Genomic DNA, 23707 nt, shown 5'->3' with positions numbered 1-23707 from the left:
ACCAGCACTGATATACGACGTAAGTTTTCCATCCATCATGGGAAATCCAAAATTCGCATTTTTCGCTCGGCGCAATGTACATGGACATAAATACAATGTATGTAACTTATCGCATCGCATCGAATTTTTAAGTATTTTTTTTTTAATTTACTCAATTTGGACCGCTAGAATTTTCCGAAAACAATGAGAGCGCGTAATATTCGCAATGTAACGGTAAAAATAGTAGCTTTTGTTATAAATTAAAAATAGCTCCTAAACCTTTCCATCAAATAATTCTTTACAGTTGTCTTCGATCGTGCGAATTGTGGTGATTGTTGTATTCAATTTTGTATCATATTTATATATGTACATACATTTCAATATATTTTCAAGTAATAAACGATATCTATCTTTTAGACGATTTTGTTATTAATTTAAAAGAATGATTCAATTTTAGAAGTATCATATGTATGCTATGCGAGAAAAAAGCGGATAATTTCAATATCTGAGGATTTGAAATCTTCTCTAAATGTTATCGATAAATTCTTTGGAAAATAGTCAAAATTCAAACCGTAATATATATATATATATATATATATATATATATATATATATATATATATATATATATATATATATATATATATATATATATATATATATATATATATATATATATATATATATATATATATATATATATATATATATATAAATATACTTAAATGTATCTATATAATTTCGAAAAAGAATTTGTAAGTTTGTATTTGATTGGGTTTTTTTTTAGATTAAAATAAACTTAATAAAAAACAAATGAATATTTACTATTAGATTCGCAATGTTTAAGCTGTTTACATTACAAATACTGAGCGAAGCCTGGTAAAACAACTAGTTATCGATATTTTGGATACATACATATATGTTGATATACATCGATGGACGTTTGAAACTGAAAGTTTGGAGGATTTAAAAACACACACGCTGTATTGACGGTCTTTGAACGAAGCTTTATTATAATAAAAACACAACGTCAATTGGAAAATATGTATATGCATATGTACATTTAGCTTAAAGCACAAAATAAACCTCGTGGGAAAGTATAAGAAAATATGTATATTTTTGACTTTCAAAATTCGCTATATAATTTATTATAACTATTTTAAAGCAATAAAAAATCACAACCAATAGAAAAAAAAATCTGACTACTCATTCCAATACACACTTTTGGCACAGCAATATTAAATTATGAGTTTAAATGCTGTAAAAGCCAAAAATCTGTAAGAATTGCGCATTTTTCTCAACGCTCATATAACATAAACGGGAAGAAACCAACAATAATTATTGTCATATTCGAATCCAGTGGGTAAAATATAGTAAAGATTGATTAGTTTTCGCTCTGGTAATTTTTTTTGTTGTAATCAAATTAAAATGCAAAGGGAATATTCGAAAAACAAATGTTGACCAATGCAAATATTCGATTGTTCCGAAAAACTTTTCCCATTAATAAAATATTACATATGTATATGAACTTACATACGTACGTATATGAAGTGTAAGTAAAATTTCTTATAAAAAGGAAGGATTATTCTAACGAAGGATTATATATTTATGTACATGCATGTACATAAATATGCTTATTTAGTAAGCTTACATAGCTAGTACACGCCCCCCATCCAATCGTATTATTATCATATGAGAATTTCAAATCAATTAATATGAATTCGTTTTTCTTTACAAAAGAGAAAATATCATCGGGTTAAAACAACAAAGAAAATACCTGGTCACAATCGAGTTGCACTGTAGTTGCACTGTAGTTGCACTGTAGTTGTAGTTGTAGGACACCAGACACTTAATCACCACGAACTTAAGGATGTGTTAAAATGTCATCCGTTTAGCAGGTCTTTGAGTTGACTGCCCATATTCGTCGGGCCTCGTGACAATCGCATCCCCCCCAAAACTCCCCGTCAACACCCACAACCCGCCCTCGTAAACGCCCGAAAACATTTAGGAGGTTTTGCTTTATTGGCGAAGGTCATATTCGGCCGGAGGGGTGGCCAAATACGCGTGTCGTCGCAACGTGATCCCTCCCCCTCCCCAATATGCCCGACCGTCACCGCAGCATCCTTCTCACCCCTAAATTTGTCGACAGCTATGTAGATTTTTGGAGTTGTTAGTGTGTGTGTGTGTGTGTGGGTGGGGGTGTATGGGTATGTGTTCACGACAAAATAACATGTCAGGTTGTCAATATTATTTTGGGCTGTGATATGGTGGTTTCGTAAAGGAAAATTTGCCAAATCGTAATTGTAGGAGGGGATGCTCTTATCTCATATCCATATTGATTTTTAATGACTTTGAGTGATGATATTAATTTTTTTCGTTTATTTACATATGTACTAGCCACACTGACATTACAGAATACTCTAATAGGCTTATAACTATAGCGTGCAGTTTTATACAAAATTTCATTGACGATGGCACTATAGTGCTTTCCGTCATTGGTCGATGCTTCCTTAACGGCCCTTATGAATATTGAGTCTTAGAAAAATGGAAGTCATCAAAAGTAAACATCACAGTATGAATCATTGATATATTTATTTACATATTTGCCACAGTGACATTACATAATACTCTAACGCGTCACTGTGACCATACATATAAGCATAGTAAAAATACTATATATAAAAGAAAATTATCGATACATCTATGTTATAGATAATAAATTTATAAAATCATCTTCAAATAGTGTTGACATATTGGGTAGGATTGTTTTTGCTAATTTGACGGAGGAACCGCTTCAATAATGAAATCGGACAAATTGGCAAAATCTAATAGGAAACGATCTACTTGGAGTTACAAATATCCAAGTCTGACCAGAAGCATTTAAGATTATACTCGGAATAAATTCTTTTCAATCGCGGTCAGCTCACGGAATCGAACCCGGCGACCTCTCGGTGCTTAGTATCAATGCAACCACCGAACCATGCTGCTGGATATGTGTTTCTAGTGTTGGTGTATATTTTGCTCGTATTACTTATTGGAGAAATTAGCGGTTTTTTTTAATATTTTTTAATATTGGTATGATTTTTACGCATATCCACATATTATATAAATATATAATATATGATTGCGAATACCATATGGAAAATTCACACTAAAATTAAAAAAAATATATGCACAAGACCAGCGATCGATACAAATCAGTCAAAACTCGAGGTCGAATTTTCTCACGGATCACAATATGTATGTACTTCATCTATATATAATATACATACATACATCGTATATACATGAAAGTTCTTTCTATTACATCTGAAAAATAATTCCTGAATGTAATGAACCACTTGTATGTGATCCAGATATATGTTATTTATATTATACTAGTGTTTTTACCCGGCTTGATCGGTATTTGTAATATAAACCGCTTAAACATGGCCAATCTAATAGTTAACATTTTATTAAATTTATTTGAATAGTTTTATTTTATTTAAATTTATTTGAATATTCATTTGTTCGATGACGTCATGGATTTACGAATCAACAATACTTGCATCTTTACAAAGTCTCTTTCGAAATTATATATTAGATAATATAAAAAATATATATTTATTTTATCTTAGTTTTTTATGCAATACATAAAGTTACTTTAGGCATTACCATATTTGGTTTAAATATAAATTTTCTATGAATTAAAGTAACTTTTTTTTTTACAAATTTTAGTTTCTTAATTCATAATTTGAAAAGACGTCGATATTTTCAGTATTCATCTGAATTTTCATTTTAGGATTTCGGATTTTTACAAGGCTTTTCTTAGTTACTCTCTTGATCTACATAGTCTCTTCATATGTACATATATATGTATGTACCTTTTGTTATTATAGATTGTAATTATATATGTACACATGTACATACATATAATTACACTCGAGCATTGATGGTGCGTTTATTCATCGAGTTAAAAGATTCAATGTTTAATCCAATTTCAAGATTAAGTCGACCAATATAACATTTCAAAAGTTCTTATCATCAAAATATACTTAAAATATTATAATATAATACATACATATGTATGTAAAATATATACAGTTTGTCCTTATTGTTAATTTTCTTTTCTATTAATATTTAAAAATGATTATCAATATTCCAAACTTTTTTTCTCACGATGTATACCAGCATCGTCATCTTATCGATAAAAATGTTCTCAATATTTTTGTAAATAGGTATAATGATTTAGAATTAGCGAAATTTGCTTCACACCGTTTATCACTTTGCTCGAATTGTAGTGTATTTTATTATATTTACTCGATGAAAGTTGGTCTTTATCTTCGAGAGCAATTCACGGTGTCCTGAACACTTTCTCTGTCGATTGTAAAGCTGTTAATAGCCAACGTCGACAGATACGTATGTATATATGTGTTTTTATATATTTAGATATTCGAAACGTTTATTCGACCCATCGAACGCGTTAACGATTTCGCAAAAAAAAAAAAAAAAACTCCAAACATATATGTATGTATGTCTAGGTATAGTTGTAATAATATCATATATTCTATCTATGTTTCGATATTGTGTGTATGTGAGTTTTTTATTTAGGAACATTTTTGACTGAACTAAATCGGCGCATTTTGTATATATTTGAATACAAAAGTCCCGTTCGAAAATACATAAGTAGATGTAGTTTATAGTGTGGCAAAAATGAACTAACCCACGCTTCTATTTTTTTAAGTTATGTGGGTTAGTGTTAATGTATTAAGATATTACATTTTGGAGAGTTTAAACAATATTTCTTAAAATAAGTATTTATTCGGGATACATAGATTGTCTTTAGAAAAGATAAATGAAAATAATCACTTCATTGTCACAGGGCATTATTTAAAATAGTGGAATTATTTTTATTTTGCACCGTGTGGGTATGAAACAAAGTTTATATATTTTTTGTTTTCCGGCCTATTTTAAATACATATAATATGTACAAATGTACAATATGTGTACCTTTATACATACATACACATATTTTGAATGGATGTACATATCTATGTAGTAATCTAATTTTGTTACCCTTATTTAAGTTTGGTTTACATCGTTGAAAGAGTTTGTCACATTTTCCATAGTCCAAATATTATACGCGTAGCTTGGGTCATTTATATAACTATACATATGTATGTGTATTTACAGGGTCGTCTTAAAGGGGCGCTAGACTAGGCACGTGCCTATGGGCGTCATAGTCTGCCATTTTTTGATTATACAATTGAAAAGAAAAATTTCCTTTCTGAAAACTGATGAACTTATAAAACTTTTTAATTGCAATTTCATTTAATCAATAACTGCAGAAACGCGACGTTAAACGAATTACATGTATATATAAGGGGTGGATTTGCTTCATGAAATTAAATATATTAAACCAATCATATTCGAATGAAGATATTTCAGCCCATAAAATTCTTCAATTCATTGTCGAATATAAATTATTGTCTTTATTGCCGAATTCGGATCCGGAAAGGAGCGTTTCTAAACTGAAGTTAATAAACACCAGTTTAAGATCATCTATGAATCAGGAGCAATTAGACGGTTTGACTATGATATCCATGGGTCTAACTTGTTCCACCAACTTGCAATATCTGAAGACTCGTTTTCCAAACTTTTTCGTCGTTGAGTTTTTATATATTCAAAACACGTATACGAAAATATTTCACATAGTAATATACATATTTTTCTAGATAAACATTAACTAATAATTAAATATAGTAAGATTTCAATTTTAATTTTTTTTTTAATATTTTAAAGCTGTGAATGATCACAATATGTCTCGTATATTAAAGATATTACAAACATGTATACAAAAAATTAGCAAAAGCCGGAAAAACTTTTATTTGAAATCAATTTTCATAGATTGTTAATATTTTTTTGTTAAACATAGATATACATATGTATGTATTACTACGATTATATTATATTATATTGTAAAAGCTTAAAATTCAAAATAAAATGGAACGTAAGATAGTTTCTCAATTCATTGTCATGTATTTTTTTTTTAAATATGTTCCACTATAATTTTATTTTATTCAATTCTGTTAATATAATATACTAGTGTAGGGCCCGTTGATTTCAACGGGTGGTTTCGAAAAGGAATTGAAACTCGAATAAAAATAAAGTTGAAGATACTGCTGACATCCCGACAAGCGAAGAGACATTCATTGGAACATTTGCAGATGACACAGTCATTATGTCATCGAGTGAGTCGCAGGCGGAAGCATTTGAACGCCTACAGCATGCACTGGACAAGATCAGCAAATGGGCCAAGGACTGGAAAATGAAACTCAACGAGCTAAAATCAATGCAAGTCACATTCGCACTGCGACGAAATAGTGTCAGCATTCAGACTTTCATAAACGGAATCCAAGTTCCACAAGCTTTGTCAGCCAAATATTTAGAACTGCATCTTGACTCAAGGCTTACGTGGAGGCATCACATTAAAAAAAAATAGAACAGATTCGAATGAAACAAAGAGAAATGCATTGGCTAATAGGAAAACACTCCAAATTAGACCTACAATGCAAAAAACTGATATACCAGGCAATCGTAAAGCCAATATGGACATATGGCATAGAACTGTGGGGATGCGTAAGCCATCCAATATTGAAAAAATGCAAAGATGTCAAAACCAGTTTCTGAGGATTATCACCGATGCATATCGCTTCGTCACAAATGAAGATATCCACAAGGACCTTAAAATCCAAAAAGTAAAAGAAGTCATCCGAGAATGCGCCGGGAGGCACGAGTTGAGACTGCACCGTCACCCTAACATAGAAGCGTTGCAGCTATTGGACACAACTCATCAGCAGAGGCGTTTAAAGCGAAAAAAGCCTCACGAATTGGTGTTCTGAATGTGAGAGATTCAGAAGCCCAATTCACAATTTTGGGGACGGAGTGATGATTCCGTAGTGCCCGTACATGATCTAAAGAGCAACGATATCACTGGTGATGATTTATCGGGAATCGATAAGATGGCACCAAAAAAGAAAAATCGACTGGTTTCGTAAAGAAATTGATGCATGAATTAGAAATTACGAAGTGATTACGAATTACGTTTTGTGCAATCTGCCTAGGGCGCTATGTACTCTTGGATCGGGCATATGTATGTATGTTAAATTAAATGAAGTAAACAAAATTACATAACGTTATTCCAAACACGAGAAAATAATCGACTGATTGATGCATTGATATGTATTTAATTAAAATACATACATAATTGATTTAGAATGCTAATGCTTTTATCCGTTGGCCGCAAGTACGGACTTCGTTTTAGAAATAAATCAATGTGAACAAATGTCATTACACGAAATAAATTCTTCCTATACGCATGACCCCATTTTGTTTTGTACACACATATTGTTTTCAATTTCCTCTGGCGCGTGTGTGTGAATTGCGAATTAGAACGGTTCGACAAGATTTGCCCATTCATCGAAACGTCCCTTATGGGAATTTGTTTAATGTAATAAAGATTCCGAATTCTTTCATCAAATAATTCTTCATTAAGCGAACAAATATTACACGTCGGTTCTCCCGGCCCTTTTAACGGACTAGGTGGGTCATCAGTAGAAAGCCGATTTCTTCGCATGGCTAATTTGAATATTTTTGTAATTCCGAATTGACTTCGGGTATTGGGTGTCTATTTAATTCTTTGGCCGCCTGTTTAAATTCGTCCTGATTGTAGACACCAGGTATTCGTTTATTACAGATGAGCAATGCATTGAGTTCTCATTAATACGCATTAACTTGCCTCTCCGTTCCATTCTGGGTTGCATTGTTCTTTTCCGTCGCTTTTTTTAACTTGATACAATACGGAATAAATAAGCCTCAAGTATAACCCAATAGAGTCTCAACGCCAGATCGAGGGAAAGTCTTAGCCAACATAGATATGTCCTAAGTCATATAAATGTACCTACATATACATATATGTACATTCAGCCAGCAGCATAGCTTGGTCGTTAGGCTTCTGCTTAGCGTCGAGAGGCGCCGGGTTTGATCCCATGAGATGACCTCGATTGAAAATAATTTTTCTGATTATATCTGTAGTGCTGCTGGTCAGACCTGGATATTAGTGACTCCAGGTCGATCGTTTCCTATCAGAGTTTGCCAATTTTCTCTGATTTCATTGTTGAAACGGCTCCCGGTTAAATTTGCTAAATATCCTTCCTACCTACTATGTCACCACTATTTGAGATTGATTAATGTACAATAAAATGTATGTACAATTCATAGATGTCTCGTTAATTTTCGAGTTTTTCAGTGTCTCGTAATTCAGCGACTTGTATATTATCGAATCAATAACATTGTATAACATCGTGTAAAAATTTTGGGTAAATCGCTTAAATCGCTTAAGTAGTTCTTGCAATCGGGGGATTACTTTACTTATTCAGATGATTAAGGAATGTCGATTAATTTAATTTAATGACCACAATATTTTTATGTTTCCACAAATGAATTGCTAGAAAAAATTCCCAATTAATAAAAATTGATGTTTTCCGTCGAAGTTTGTCTTAATCTAGCGGAATCTGGAACAGTTATGTATTATTTATGTACGTACATACATATGTGTGTATGTATATTTGTAATATAATATGTTGCCCGATTGTTTGCTTGTTTGTTCTAGGTTCATACAATCTGTTTATTAAACACAAGTCAATCGATGTGTTAAATTAGGTTAATTATTCGATGCGCTTCTAGTTAGTGAATATGCAAATATATTATAAATTAGATGCACGTCTCGGTTGGTTCAAATTTGTCTTAAGGTTTTTGTTTTGATATACATTTAAATTACGGTATGGCTGAATTAATATGGCATCGGTAACGTGTAATGCCTTTATGCTTCATTTCTTTTGCATATTCGGTATTTGTTCAATTTAATTGATGATTTCGAATATATCGAACCAGTTGAATGAAAGTGGCATTTACCACGTGCATACTTACAAGTTATTGCATAGTCCGATATTTGGTTTGAACCCATTTTATTTAAATTTCAAAAAAATGCTAACCTGTTTGATTATCTATCTATAATTTGTAAATATATAAATGATAGTATTAATTATTACACAAAACAACAATAATTATTTTGCAATGAAGTACAGACGTATTTATGTATATATAATTTCATAAATTTAACAAATGTTAAACGTTTTATGTACAATAGGCGTCTGGCAGTTAATTAACCTTGCAAAGGTTAACATGAAAGTCTTGAGAGGGTGATGAAAAGAAAGCCCCTAAAGTAACTTTTGAAATTGGTTCTGGAATTAAAATACACGTTTTCTCCCTTGTTTTTATTTCATTTCAATATTGTTATTTATTTTTTAAGCCTTGGTAGCAAGGTTATGTTATGTATGTACATTGTGATGTTGTTTGTCTCTGTTTTTGAAGAAAACGAATAAACAAAATAAGGCAAATGTGTGATTTGTTAAATATTACGAGCTGTATAACAAGCTGTCTTTGTGTGAACAAAGGTTTTGAACTATCACAAAATGAACTGTTATGAATTTAAATAGTCTATCTAATGAATTCTCACTTAAATTAATTGGTAACATCGTAAAAGTTCCAAGACACTTGTCTTACAGTGACAGTTGTTGCCTTGCTGGAAATGCTGGTAAAGTGTAGTCGAAATAAAACCTCGATAATATAAAACTTAAATTTCATTAACATTCCATTTTTTTTAATCAAATTTCACAAAGTGAATTGTAACCACAGTGATATGTGTTGAATGATTTAAAAATCGTCTTTTGTTTAACGAAGAGTTACGACCTTATATCTATTGGTTTTTTTTATTTTTTTTTTTATTTGTTTACTAGAGAATATAAACGTTCAAAAATCAACACGTTTTCCATTTTTTCTTCGTTGTAACTTTTTCAAATTAAAAGTTTGAAGGGATTCCTGTCTCGAGTTTATTTAATTTATTATGTTGAAAAAATACGATCATAACAAAAAATCATAATTGTTTTTATTTGCTTTTAACGCCTTTATTCGCTTTATAACCGAAAACCGGAAAAACCGCAATTTTTGCCATAACGACAACCAAACCGAATCGATATTTTTTGCGGTTCGGTAAAATTAATATACATATACACTTAGGAAATGATAGAATTAATGGACAAACATACAGGAATGCATATTAAAAATATGTTTTTGAAGCTTTTAGAAAAATCGATATCAAACAAATCTACTGTTACACAACATATGATGGACCTGATTCCTTCCATTGTAAACTGTTCTTTCCCTCAGCTCATCGGAATAAAATGTGTGGCACATACTTTACAATTAGCAATCAAAAATTCTATTAACGATTCCGATTTATATACAATTATATATATGTGTGAAGCTCGCGACTTGGTTAAAATGTTTAGAATGCCTTGTCTTATAATGAAATTTAACGAAAATGCAATAGACTATATTACTAGATGGAATAGTACATTCGACATTTTGAACTCTTTATTTTTATGTAAAGAATTTTTTTCAAAAATAGTTGGAATACTATTTCCTAGAACATATGTAAATGGATCGAAATTAATGTCATAATTGAGACATTACGGCCATTAAAAGAATCCACGTTGAAATAGCAAAGCGAGCAAATGAAGTTGAGTGATTTTTACGGGATTTGGATTCAATCAAAATTGAAACTACAAAACTTAAAAAAATAGATACACCCATACTTCTAAAATAAAAAAAAACTACTAGATTATTTCTAAACTGTTGTCGCACTTTTGTTATATATTAAGATAGATGTATGTATATAAAACTTGGCCATTTAAAAATTCAGACTAATTCCAATGTCCTCGCTTTGTATGGAAATATTTCATTTTATTGATTTTTATACAATCGAAGTACATATTCTACATTTTCGATTTGGGAACACATATATGTATGTATGCATTTAAAGTAAGCCTAAAGAAAATGTAATCATTATAGACGAAAATATCAGCACTTGTTCTATGTACATATAGTTAAACGAATAATAAAAGATCTGCTAATTAAAATTATACGAAATTATCGATTGAAACAATATTGGGTTCAATAATTAAAATCATAGTTTTCACTAATTATTTGGACAACTTTCCTTAACTTTCATTTCAGAATCAGTTACAGATACGGTTTTGATTTCGGGATTACAAATCATATTCAGATTATAGCGACGATTTGGATATATTTTATAAAAATAATATAAATTACAAACACATCTTTGAAGTTGTCAATTCAACCCAAATTGATCCCCGCTGACCTCTATTTATCGCACGAACCGTACGAGAGGGAGTCTACGAGCCGCATACGATGAATTAAAAAAAATATGCGCATTTTATAGAACCGCATTGGATTAAAACCGAAAATATCGAAGAATGGATGTTGTATGTATGTATGTACACCAAATTATGTTTTAATCATATTTTCTTATATAAAGGTGCAACGTATATTGTCGAAAAATTGTTGATTGATGCTATTTCTATTTATAGGTATACATACATATATGAACAACTGATAAACAATCAATGAACTAAACCATTAATATACAATCAGGGGGGGGGTGAATAATGTGCTTATGGATAGTTTAAAACAAGGCCAAATATTTAATTGAATTATAAAAAATTGGTCTTGTAAACCGAAACGACCTAAAAGCATGTAATATATTCATAAACGATCCATATACATAATATGATCAATTAGTATTGATCATTGATTATTTACGTCCTTTTTGCCAAACGTTGCATGAAATGATTTCATATATCTATTAGTTCATGTCGAATATAATACTAAATAAAAATAAATTAAATAGAAAACATTTAAAATGTTTATTAAATTACATATGTATTTCTCAAAATAGAAAGTTGATATATAAGTATCTTACATAAATACATAAATGTAAGAGAAATTTTTATGACAATTTTTACTTGATCTGTGTCTCGTATTTAGAATCGATTAATATTGTTTGATATTCACAAAAAGCGACTGGAGATTTGTCTATGTAATAAATATGTGGTTACAGCAAAGATTTAAAAAAAAATCCAGCTCAATTGAGTTTAATTATTTAGTTGTTTAATTGCAATACGTACGGTTCAGTTTTTGGAAAAGGGTTGCTAAAGGATTTTTGGCCGGATTCGTTAAAAATGCGAGCGACTCGGATTTCCGACTTCGCGTCGGAGTCACATTTATATTTTACTAATAATGTGAATCACCTATGTATTGGTATCACCCAATGTACATATAATACATATGTATAGTGACATAGGTTTTTTGTCTTTTTCTCATGTTTAGGAGAAGCCTGAAATTTGACAAAAAAGATTTGCAAAAATGCGTACGTTTTATTAGTTTTAATGTGCATACATACATTTGTATGTTATCACAAAAAATAAAATAAAAACAAAATATTCAAAGGAAAGAAGTTAAATTGAAATTAATAATACTGAGCCACAAAAACAATCGCGTTTTTTTCTTACCGGAGCGGAGACTTATGTAACAATATTTACTAAGCTTAACCCACTGAATTCAATTATGACCAGGGCCGATGAGCGGAATTCCAGGACCTGGGAACATTTAATTCCAGGCCCTATGACATACTAAAAAAATATCTTATAGATGTATTTTTAATATGAGAAAAATCTATTAGAAATATTAGTAAAATACCTATATTTATGTTGACGTTATTTTTTAAAATAATTGAATACGAAAATATGATATAACAGGTACAATTTCCGACACGGGGCCCCTCGAGTAGTGCGGGGTATATATTGAGGATATATGTATACCCCGCATCGCCTTGTATTTCGCTGCCTCAGTGTGAGGTGCCCATCTCATTATTTTATCGAACTTTGAATCGGTTTGAACTAAAAACGCGTGGCGATTAAGTAGTTAAACGCCTATAATTTTATTTTTATTTTTACACTATATTTTATCTATTCAGTCTATGATTGTGCATTGAAAGTTTGATAAGATGTTTCAACTTCAGCAGCGAGTTTGTTAAATTTTTCTAATTAAATTAAACTTTGATCTTTCTAATTAAATTTTTCAAGGATCCCTAATTTTTCATAGTGGCTTTAAAAGTTCAAAACGGTTACTTTTGTTCTTTGAAAAAATTGATATTTGCCCCTTTCAGTGGAGTATTATTTTCAAACCAATTTAGGTGAATGGTTCCAATTAAATTTTTGCTAACCGAAATTTTTGTTTATTGGCGGTACCTATGCAAGCTGTTGAATAAGCTAAGCGTATTAAAACCATGTCGGTGAATATTTCTGTTTCTTGTTTACTTTTTTCTCTTATTCTTATTTTAATATTGTCGTTTTGAATGTACATATTTTAACTTTTTTACTTACCTCTTATACAGTTCACATGGTTTTCGTGTAAGGGGTCATTTTTTATATCTCTTATCTCTTATTCTTATCGCCTGATTGTATTCTTGCTGCTGCATCTTCTCATTTGCATTCTTCATTGTATTTTCAATGGATGGAACTGCTACACCGATCGCCTTGAATAGACATTAAATTATTATTATTTATTATTATTTATTTACTATAATTATTATTATTTTTTATTATTATTATTTATTATCAGTAATATTTATATATTTACTTATGTATTTATTTATTTATTTGTTGTTTACTATTTTTCAATACTTTTTTTATTATCTATATATTATTTATATGGGTGTAGGGGATTGCACTATTCTCCTCATCGTCTGGAAAAAAAGCTATTATTATTATTATTATTATTATTCGATCGTTTTCATACTTTGCAATATTTCTCATTTTGGTCATCAATACACGTTAATGTATTGTCTGCCAATTTAGCGTGTAGCTTCTTGTATGGTAATACATACACGATATATATTGATTTTTGGCCAAATATGTCAGATCTGACATTTCACTGTTAAAAGTATATCTCTTCACTGAGTTTTATCTGCGAGATAAGTATTCAATGAAAAGTTATGTTGTATCTAATTGTTAATATGATTTACAATAAGCTTAAATACATTTAGTTTTTTACAATAAGCTTATTCTCATTTAATTTACATTCATGTATAAATCGGTGACACGACAGCTCGTTCACAGATTTTCCGTAAACCGATGATGCGCTCCAGGCATTACGTATACGGCCATCTCTTTCACAGACCATTTTTTCATCGATAAAAGACGGGAAGAGATGGCCGTATACGTAATGCCTGGAGCGCATCATCAGTTTACGGAGAATCTGTGAACGTGTTGTCAGGTAACCGTATAAATCAAACCCCTTGGGTCTATCGGTTTTGCCACCTCCCCCAAGTATGTTAAAAAAATACATATTTATGCACTTCTAAGAAACGAAATTCACGCTCCAATGATAGGCTTGTTATTTTAGCCTGTTATTGTCGTTTGGTAGGGGTTAGGATGGGGTGGGGTGGGGGATTTGGGTAGGGTAATGTCGGGTGGGGTAGAAGAAAGCTTCACCCTGGACACGCGCTTGGTCACGCGGCAGCCACGTGAGGGCCTTACACATGTTAGCCTCGTGCCTCAGCTTGGGCCCCTGACGTCGTCATCCAAGTCCCTATTACGTACACCAGCTTCCCAGTCGATTGCGGTACTCCTCCGAATACGATCGTACGACTATCGTTCATCTCCTGGACGGTATGTGATTTTTCGACATCGGCAATCTCAACGACTTCAGGTGTTTATTCGGCGTGGCGTGGCCAACAGACAAGCACGGTTATCTGGACATGGCGGCAACTGCAAGAGGAGCTGGGGACTGGGGCCAGCCTCGCACTCCCGACTTTTCGACTCCTGAGAGTTCCTGGGGATCTCTTGGTTACTGGCATCCGACTCCGCTACCACCGCCCTCGTCCTTCCATCACGTTGGATTCCAACCGCCGTTCCCCAAGCGATATTTTATCTCAGGTATCCTTTCGAATTTCGGGTTGTTTTATCTGCGGTTTTTTTAATCGAAGTTAAATGTTGGTATTACTATTTATTGTACATATGTATTACTGGCCTCTTCTTACTTCACTTTCGATTTTTTCGTCTGACGAAATTTGGGCTCTTATCCGATCGTTTTCAAACTTTACCATTTTGCTAGGTTTGGTCGTCAATATATATATATATATATATATATATATATATATATATATATATATATATATATATATATATATATATATATATATATATATATATATATATATATATATATAAGTATATATATATATATATGTATATATATATATATATATATATATATATATATATATATATATATATATATATATATATATATATATATATATATATATATATATATATATATATATATATATATATATATATATATATATATATATAAATCGTAATGGCGGATTTGATTTCCACATATACATATATATATATATATATATATATATATATATATATATATATATATATATATATATATATATATATATATATATATATATATATATATATATATATATATATATATATATATATATATATATATATATATATATATATATATATATATATATATATATATATATATATATATATATATATATATATATATATATATATATATATATATATATATAAATATGGAAATCAAATCCGCCATTACAATTTAGAAAAAAAAAAATACCCAGAACTCAATGCCCATTCGTTCACGTAATATCACTATTGAAAAAATACTTGACTGAAAATATGACCATACGACAATTTTCACGAAATACAGTTGCTTAGAAAGTGAATTATCAGAATTTTATCTTATTTTTTTATTGCTAGCCTCTTTAACTTCACTTTCGATTTTTTCGACTGACGAAATTTTGGGTTCATATCCGATCGTTTTCAAAATTTGCCATTTTGCTCGATTTGGTCGTCAATATATGTACGTATGTGGAAATCAAATTCGCCATTACGATGGTGAAAAATAATCTTAATAGATACGTTTGAAAATACTCCATTATTGTTCTCGGTGACGTCTATTCGCCATATTTATCCGCACTGTTCCGATAGTTTTTCCCTTTTCGGCACCCTCTTGATATGTCAGATTTTAATTGTTTAACCACTTACTCGCCAAGCGCGCTCTTTCGTGTTTAAGACTATGATTCGAAATTAATTTTGGTTCCTTCACAGTGACATCTAAAAATATCCTGTAATACTAATGAAATTGTAAAAAGTCAATATTTTGCGTTAGTTTGACACTAAACACAAACTTAAAATAATCTGGCGATTAAGTGGTTAAACGCCTATAACTTTTTTATTTTTTCACTCTATATTTTATCTATTCGGTCTATGATTGTGCATTGAGAGTTTGATAAGATCATCTTCAGCTCTGAGTTTGTTATTTTTGACCTTTCCCAGCCTTTCTAATGATAATTTTTTCAAGGATACCCAATTTTTCATAGTGGCTTTAAAATCTCAGTTAATCTTGTTCTTTGGAAATATTTATATTTGCCCCTTTAAGTGAAGTATTATTTTCAAACCAATTTAGGTGAATGCTTCCAATCAAATTTTATTTAACCGATATTTTTGTTTATTGGCGGTACCTATGCAAGCTGTTGAATAAACTAAGCGTATTAAAACCATATCACTGAATATTTTGGTCAAAATTTTGTTGTTTTTTTAACGTGAAAAAATATTTATTTTGTTTATTTCAAATAATTTCTTGCAACTTTAGTTTGCACCCCGTATGCTTAAACATAAGTGCTTTGCAAAATGAAAATCAATTATTATTTTTTGAAGTAGCTTTAAGACCCCTACAAGTTGAACAAGCTTATTTTAGAATAAGCTTGTTCGACTCGTTTCCAATAATTTCTTGCAACTTTAGTTTGCACTCCGTATGCTTAAACATAAGTGCTTTGCAAAATGAAAATCAATTATTATTTTGTGAAGTATCTTTAAGACCCCTACAACTTGAACAAGCTTATTTTAGAATAAGCTTGTTCAACTAAATCGATTTTTTTTTAGTTTATATGATATTTATATTTTCAATTGATTTTTAAAAATTTTTACTGTCCATATGTTCACAATTAGTCTGTACTATTAATTACTCGTTCAGTGACAATGATCTATTTCAAACATTTTTCTCGTTTGTGTTTAAGGCATAAATAAAAGAAAATTCAAATGTGACCAACCCTGACTTTATCTATATAGTATTCGAGGAAAATAAGAAGTTTAAAAAACAAAAATCGGTAATGGCGTACACATAAACGTTCACATATACCAACTATGTATGTGAGCATTTTCGACTGTCGGATTTTGTTCAAAATTTTTTTATAACATCAAAAATCAAGAAGATAGAAATAATTTAAAAGGTTAAAATAAAATAATGAAATATTGTTTTAAGAAAAAATATTACTTTCAGTTTATGAATTCTAACCAAAATCTTATCAACTTTTAAGTTAGTACACAAAGAATACAAATATAAATTTTCAGCTCGATACATTCGGAAGCGTGGAAAAAATCGTATGGTAACAATTTTTTTTTCTTTCTTAGGAGGTAAAAATATACCAGTTTTGGTTTATTAAATTTATCGATTTTTTATTATTATTTTCATCACATTAATACAAGGATTATACCTGAATTTTCTCGTGGAGAGTACACATATTTAAGGGGTCGAAAAAAATAGAAGAAACATCGAATTTTACTAAATTTTATATATCACTTGGTATTAAGCTTATACTTCTATATATTAAATTTTAGTTCAATACACCCAAAGGTTTTCCTGAATTTTAAACACTCGCTCTGTTAAATTTCAAACTGTATCATAATAAAGTAAAACGATTTTTTTTGCAAAATACTATTTTACTTCATTTGAAAATTTTAATAGATACAAGCTGATACAAAAGTTAAATTAATAGTTAATATTTTACAAATGTTCCGGTACCGTTTTGCTAGAAAAATGGATAGGAAAATGAAGGCCGTTTAATAGAAGCACCTACTCATTACAAATTCAATTTTCATTATAAGAAATTGTGTTAAACGTTGAACACGCAAAACCATATATTTCCTTGTTTGAATATATTGGTTTTGCGTGCATGTCTTCACATGATATGTCCGTAGTTTAATTCAACTAAAATGTAGGCTCCCGGACAATTCCCAAATCGCTCGTAAGTATGTATTACATTATATTAAACTATTTTATATACAAAATACCTCTATTTTATCTACCTATTATACATATGTACATATAGAGAATGCATTTACGCGACGTCTTCTATATGTATATTGACCGTTAGCGAAGTGGATAGATGCGGAAAAAACGTACTTTTTCCGGTATTAGGTGGAAGTGTTAACGCTATTTTCCGGAGTCGGAAGACGTTCGTTGTTTCTGTTGTTTTGATTATCATTTTGAATCAGTCAGATCGGATGTCACTTATGATACATACATGCACATTCTTTATAAGCCCATTTGTATGTATTTTATGTTTGTGTACGCATGCGAGCATCAGTTTTTTTGAAATATGTATGTAGATATGTATTTGTCACTTTAAATTATCAATGCAAAACGAAAGTTTGATGACACAACCGTTGATCTTTTACATAGAGTTACACAAAATTAGAATAAATATAGAAGTAGGTGACCTTTTTGTCTTTGTTTTTTTTTCTTCTGCTACTTCAGTGTGTATTCATCACATATAATATGTATGTACGTTTACAAGTAGATATCTAGAAATGCCAGTCTTTTGTTCGGGAATTAATTGTTCTGCGGGTTCGTTTGTGTAAATGATATCTGTTCTAAGAATTAGCGTGATACACACATAGATAAGTGATATACCATGTTTTGAACGTCTTAGGGTATTTGTATTTTTTTATATAAAATTGCTTGAAACCCCACATTTCCCATGAGGGAAGCACTTTTTATCGGTTTAAAGTGATTTTTTCAAAGCTTCCGACATTTCTAGATACTCTTTATCGTATAGAACGGGATAAATACACACTAGACTAACAGAAAACAACAAAAAAATAAAGATAGCATGCTCAATTTTTGTGTGGTAGTCGATCGGATGTAGCGTGAGACATACAATATTGCAATATTTTGTAACATTTATTAAGTACGTAAAATTATTTTTTTATTTTTTTTCTATTTAACTTTATAATATTACAATATGATTCAATGCAAGGTATTTAATAATATTACTGTAAGTTTTGCTGTCCATAACATGACGTAGATAATTACTTTTATCGTCTAAAAATATATACGTATTCCATTAATAAATTAATAATATCAAAAACTTACGTATTTTATATTAAAATTTTATTTATGTAAATATTTCAAAATACGAAACGCGAACTCAAAACTAACAAAAAATAAAAGTCAAATTCTATACGCACGAACACTGTTGTATTTATTGACCAAAATCTAATGCGAAACTGAAACGAAATGTAATTGGCCATTGCGGGTCGAGCGGGGGTGAATGCGATAGCATATACATTTTACGTAAGTCTCTGGATCGATCGGTTCGACTACACCAGCGTATAATTATTAGATTTGAGAATTTTTTAAAAAGGTTAAAACTCCGTTGTCCGCAAAAAAATTGAAAGCCGTGTAACTTTGTACCGAGATATGTTAGGGCGCGATCACACAGCGAGGGAGCGGTATGCTATACGCGGGATATTTTTTTTAGATAGTTTTAAACACACACAACTTGTAGGGTCATACCCGGTACGATACGCCGGATCTTACGGGATCGTGCGGGATCAGAGCGGTCTCGTTGAAATTCTATAGAATTGTTTATACTAACTTGACGGTGATATATAGCAATTCGTCGACCCTCGGACGACGCTTGACAGTGATCGATAACGGTGTATCCCATATTTGCAAAAAAATATAGCAGAACTTGTCGGAATAATAAGATTATAGAAAATACAAATTACATTAAGGATTTCAAGCTTTTATTGTTTAATAATTCAGTTTTAAACTTAATTAGTAAACAATTAACAAAAATAGACAAACAAGTGTCCGGTTTATAACAACAATTGACTAATATTTCCGGGTAGGTTTAAGAATTAAATACTCATTCGATACTTTCATAAACAAACTCTGCGATCACGGACAAAGATGTATTCAGCATAAAGGGTTTTATGTAGTACACTAATTGTTAACCGGAACCAATTGTTACTAAATAAACAGAAATGACTAGACAATGGACTCAAGTTTTTTGGTACAAAAACTAAATACGTACTTAAATCCCTAATACCATCAACAGATAAACGAATGTTTTGGTCCTTATATTTTACGGATCTGACGTCATAGACACATTCGTACTGTCGCACAACTTCTATTAATTTTTCTGACATTTTGAACTGCGATGTACCGATATTATGAACTGCGATGACCGAGCTCAAAAGACGAACTGTTTGTGATGTTAAACACAAAACTGCAATTGCAGTCACCACTTTCTTGAGTATAAAAAGTATAAATAAAAAATACTTTGTTCTTGATATAAAATAAAGTAAAAATGGGCTCTCTTTAAACGAACATGTTATTGTATCGACATGTACAAACTTTCATACGGAAATGCATTCAGTATCAATTAGTTACAGTCCATATTGAGTGCACTATAGCCCTTTACGTAAAAAACATCTTTGTTCGTTTATCTGTTGATGGTATTAGGGATTTAAGTACGTATTTAGTTTTTGTACCAAAAAACTTGAGTCCATTGTCTAGTCATTTCTGTTTATTTAGTAACAATTGGTTCCGGTTAACAATTAGTGTACTACATAAAACCCTTTATGCTGAATACATCTTTGTCCGTGATCGCAGAGTTTGTTTATGAAAGTATCGAATGAGTATTTAATTCTTAAACCTACCCGGAAATATTAGTCAATTGTTGTTATAAACCGGACACTTGTTTGTCTATTTTTGTTAATTGTTTACTAATTAAGTTTAAAACTGAATTATTAAACAATAAAAGCTTGAAATCCTTAATGTAATTTGTATTTTCTATAATCTTATTATTCCGACAAGTTCTGCTATATTTTTTTGCAAATATGGGATACACCGTTATCGATCACTGTCAAGCGTCGTCCGAGGGTCGACGAATTGCTATATATCACCGTCAAGTTAGTATAAACAATTCTATAGAATTTCAACGAGACCGCTCTGATCCCGCACGATCCCGTAAGATCCGGCGTATCGTACCGGGTATGACCCTACAAGTTGTGTGTGTTTAAAACTATCTAAAAAAAATATCCCGCGTATAGCATACCGCTCCCTCGCTGTGTGATCGCGCCCTTAGTGTGGTTAGATAGCTTCTAAATAACCTTTTCTATTATCCCCCCTCATAAGGTTTGCATCCATATACAGTGTACCCTTTATACGAATGTATATATCGTGAAGACAACACTTTTAAAGTTGCATGGTTTTTCCAACCCTGGACTATTGGAAAAACGCAACGTGTTCACTCTATATTACAAGTACTAAATGTTGATTAATTAATATGGTAGCCATGTAAACAGGTGCAATTTAAATCCAACATCAACTCTCGCTAGCTAATAAAAGTTTAATAAAATCATGATTTCATAATAAAATAAAAACCCCTGCACGAGTCTTAAACCGACTTACGTATGTACATATATATGTCTAGGTATAATATTAAATCTATTCACTATATTAATCTATGTACATACATATTGATGGCTTTGGTGCACAGATATTGTTTGTCGATTTTTGTATTTGTATCGAATTTTAAGTTTGTAGATGCTGGAATAATTCAGATTAAGTGATATACATACATAAAATACCCTGAAAGGAAAAACCTGAATTATTCGCTACAAATTCATAAATGGACTAACAATATCTGTACACCAAGCCATCGATATTGTATGTACATTGAATGACAAATAAATTCATTCTATATAATGTTCGTCTTATTCTGGAAATACTACATAATTTATTGTTTACCTTTGACCTGAATTATTCTAGCATCTACACACTTAAAATTCGATACAAATTCATAAATGGACTAACAATATATGTACATATGTGCATTGAATGACAAATAAATTCATTCTACATATACTGTGTTCGTCTTTTTCTGGAAATACTACATAATTCCTAATTCCATACTACATAATCTATGGATATCATTTATAGAATTTGAATTCATTTTTTTTAATAATAACATTAAAAAAAATACTTCATTGCTTTTGAAATTCTCATTCATTCCCTATATTCGTCTTTAATGTTTGATGCAAGTGCATCGATGCATCTATCATACCGCGTAATCTATTTAGAATTAGAATGGGATAAAAAAGACATTAATGAACAGTTGAATTACCATGATGTGGACAAAACCTGTTCTGCATCCACGTCTATTGCAAGAGTTGATATGTTCTTCAAGTCTAACATTGCCAAGGCCGATCGAGACACCTACATATGTACATACGTCCTTTGTACTTGCGTGGATTTTCGCATTTTCACGGTGGCTTTTCCCGTCGAATATTCAAAAGTCGATTTTCATAAACTGCATACATGGTGCATATATGGTGCAACTGCATACATGCATGGGTTACCGGTAAAATGCACTCGAGATAGTTGCACTCTCGAGACATCCAAACTGTCAAAGATACTAGAGGAGAACTTACGCAAAAAACTTATAATTCTGCAAAAAAAGTATCAAGGGGTATTTGTATGTTATCCGAGGGTGCTTTTTTTTTGTGGAATTCTATTGCGTGTGTTCTTTTTGAGCACCTTTGAAAATTAGGACTTCTCGAAACTGCGCCAATGTTCAGTGCAATTTAGTACATTTTTCCGGGAACCATGTACATGTAGAGGGCAAACAAACGGTGGCTTGGGAGAAAGATGCTCTCTTGGCTCTGGAACATCAAATCATGGATGGGACTCGGATCATGGAACAATTGTTTCGGCTTTTCGTATGATAGGGCGGAATTATTATTGGCATTAATAATGTCCAAGTTCAGATTTGGCACTCAAAGAATAAGATACATATGTACAGTGGTGTAGTCGGGCCAGGTCGCCGACCTGGTACTTCTTTTTGAGCCAGGTCGCCGCTCTGACACTTTTATTGATATAATCATTGTTTTTCGAGTACTTAAAATTAAAAACGACTTGGTTATTTTTTATTTAACACTACAACACTGCATATGTATATATGCAGTACATAGATTTTGATCAAAATAATAATGTTATAAAATAAAATAATATGTTGACTACATAAAGAAAAGTATTGGTTAAGTAAAAATGATTCAAAATTGATCATAAAACAAAAGTTCGCATCGCATTTCGACCATCATCCGTAAGATGTCACTGAAAAAAATTGTGCATTTATGGACTGGGGTATAAATTGACACACGTCTCTGTGTTCATTACATTCGATTTAAAGGATCGACTACTTTCGAAGCTGAAAACTGGACCGATCGGCAAAGACAATATCTTGACACATATATAAAACGTGATTTGTGGTACTTTCACCGCACGACAAGCTACACTGGGATATTTGCACACTCGACCGTCGGCTCTCAAACTGTGGGGCAGGAGCCTTCTTGCGGTCGCTCGGTTGAACACGACTGTTTTTTTTTTTTACGATAAATCGTACTCGACCACTCGAATCTGTAATTAACCATTGAAAAATTCGCCTTTAGATCCACTTTCGGTTGACTCTCACTCGACCGGCGAAATTATCGTATTATGATGCGATGATCGCACACGAATTGCCAATCTAAATTTATAAAAAATGTTTTTGATTTTTTTTTTCGTGACAAGTCGTTAA

General features: G+C 31.1%; 1 protein-coding gene across 7 annotated transcripts in view; it reads left to right on the top strand.

The window, feature by feature from the left end:
* Pdp1 (PAR bZIP family member Pdp1) overlaps positions 1-23707 on the top strand; it is a 125848-nt gene that overhangs the window by 26936 nt on the left and 75205 nt on the right. For 2 of the 7 annotated variants that reach the window (XM_077446431.1, XM_077446430.1), the window contains exon 2: positions 18284-18305. The exons of the other annotated variants lie outside the window; for them this stretch is intronic. In XM_077446431.1, coding sequence (XP_077302557.1) covers positions 18284-18305 — 22 coding nt within the window. The remainder of the gene's footprint in view (positions 1-18283; positions 18306-23707) is intronic. 7 annotated transcript variants of the gene reach the window in all.

This window comes from Arctopsyche grandis, chromosome 2 (genome assembly GCF_051622035.1).
Source record: "Arctopsyche grandis isolate Sample6627 chromosome 2, ASM5162203v2, whole genome shotgun sequence".
Lineage (NCBI taxonomy): Eukaryota > Metazoa > Arthropoda > Insecta > Trichoptera > Hydropsychidae > Arctopsyche > Arctopsyche grandis.
This window is presented reverse-complemented; position numbering and strand designations above follow the sequence as displayed.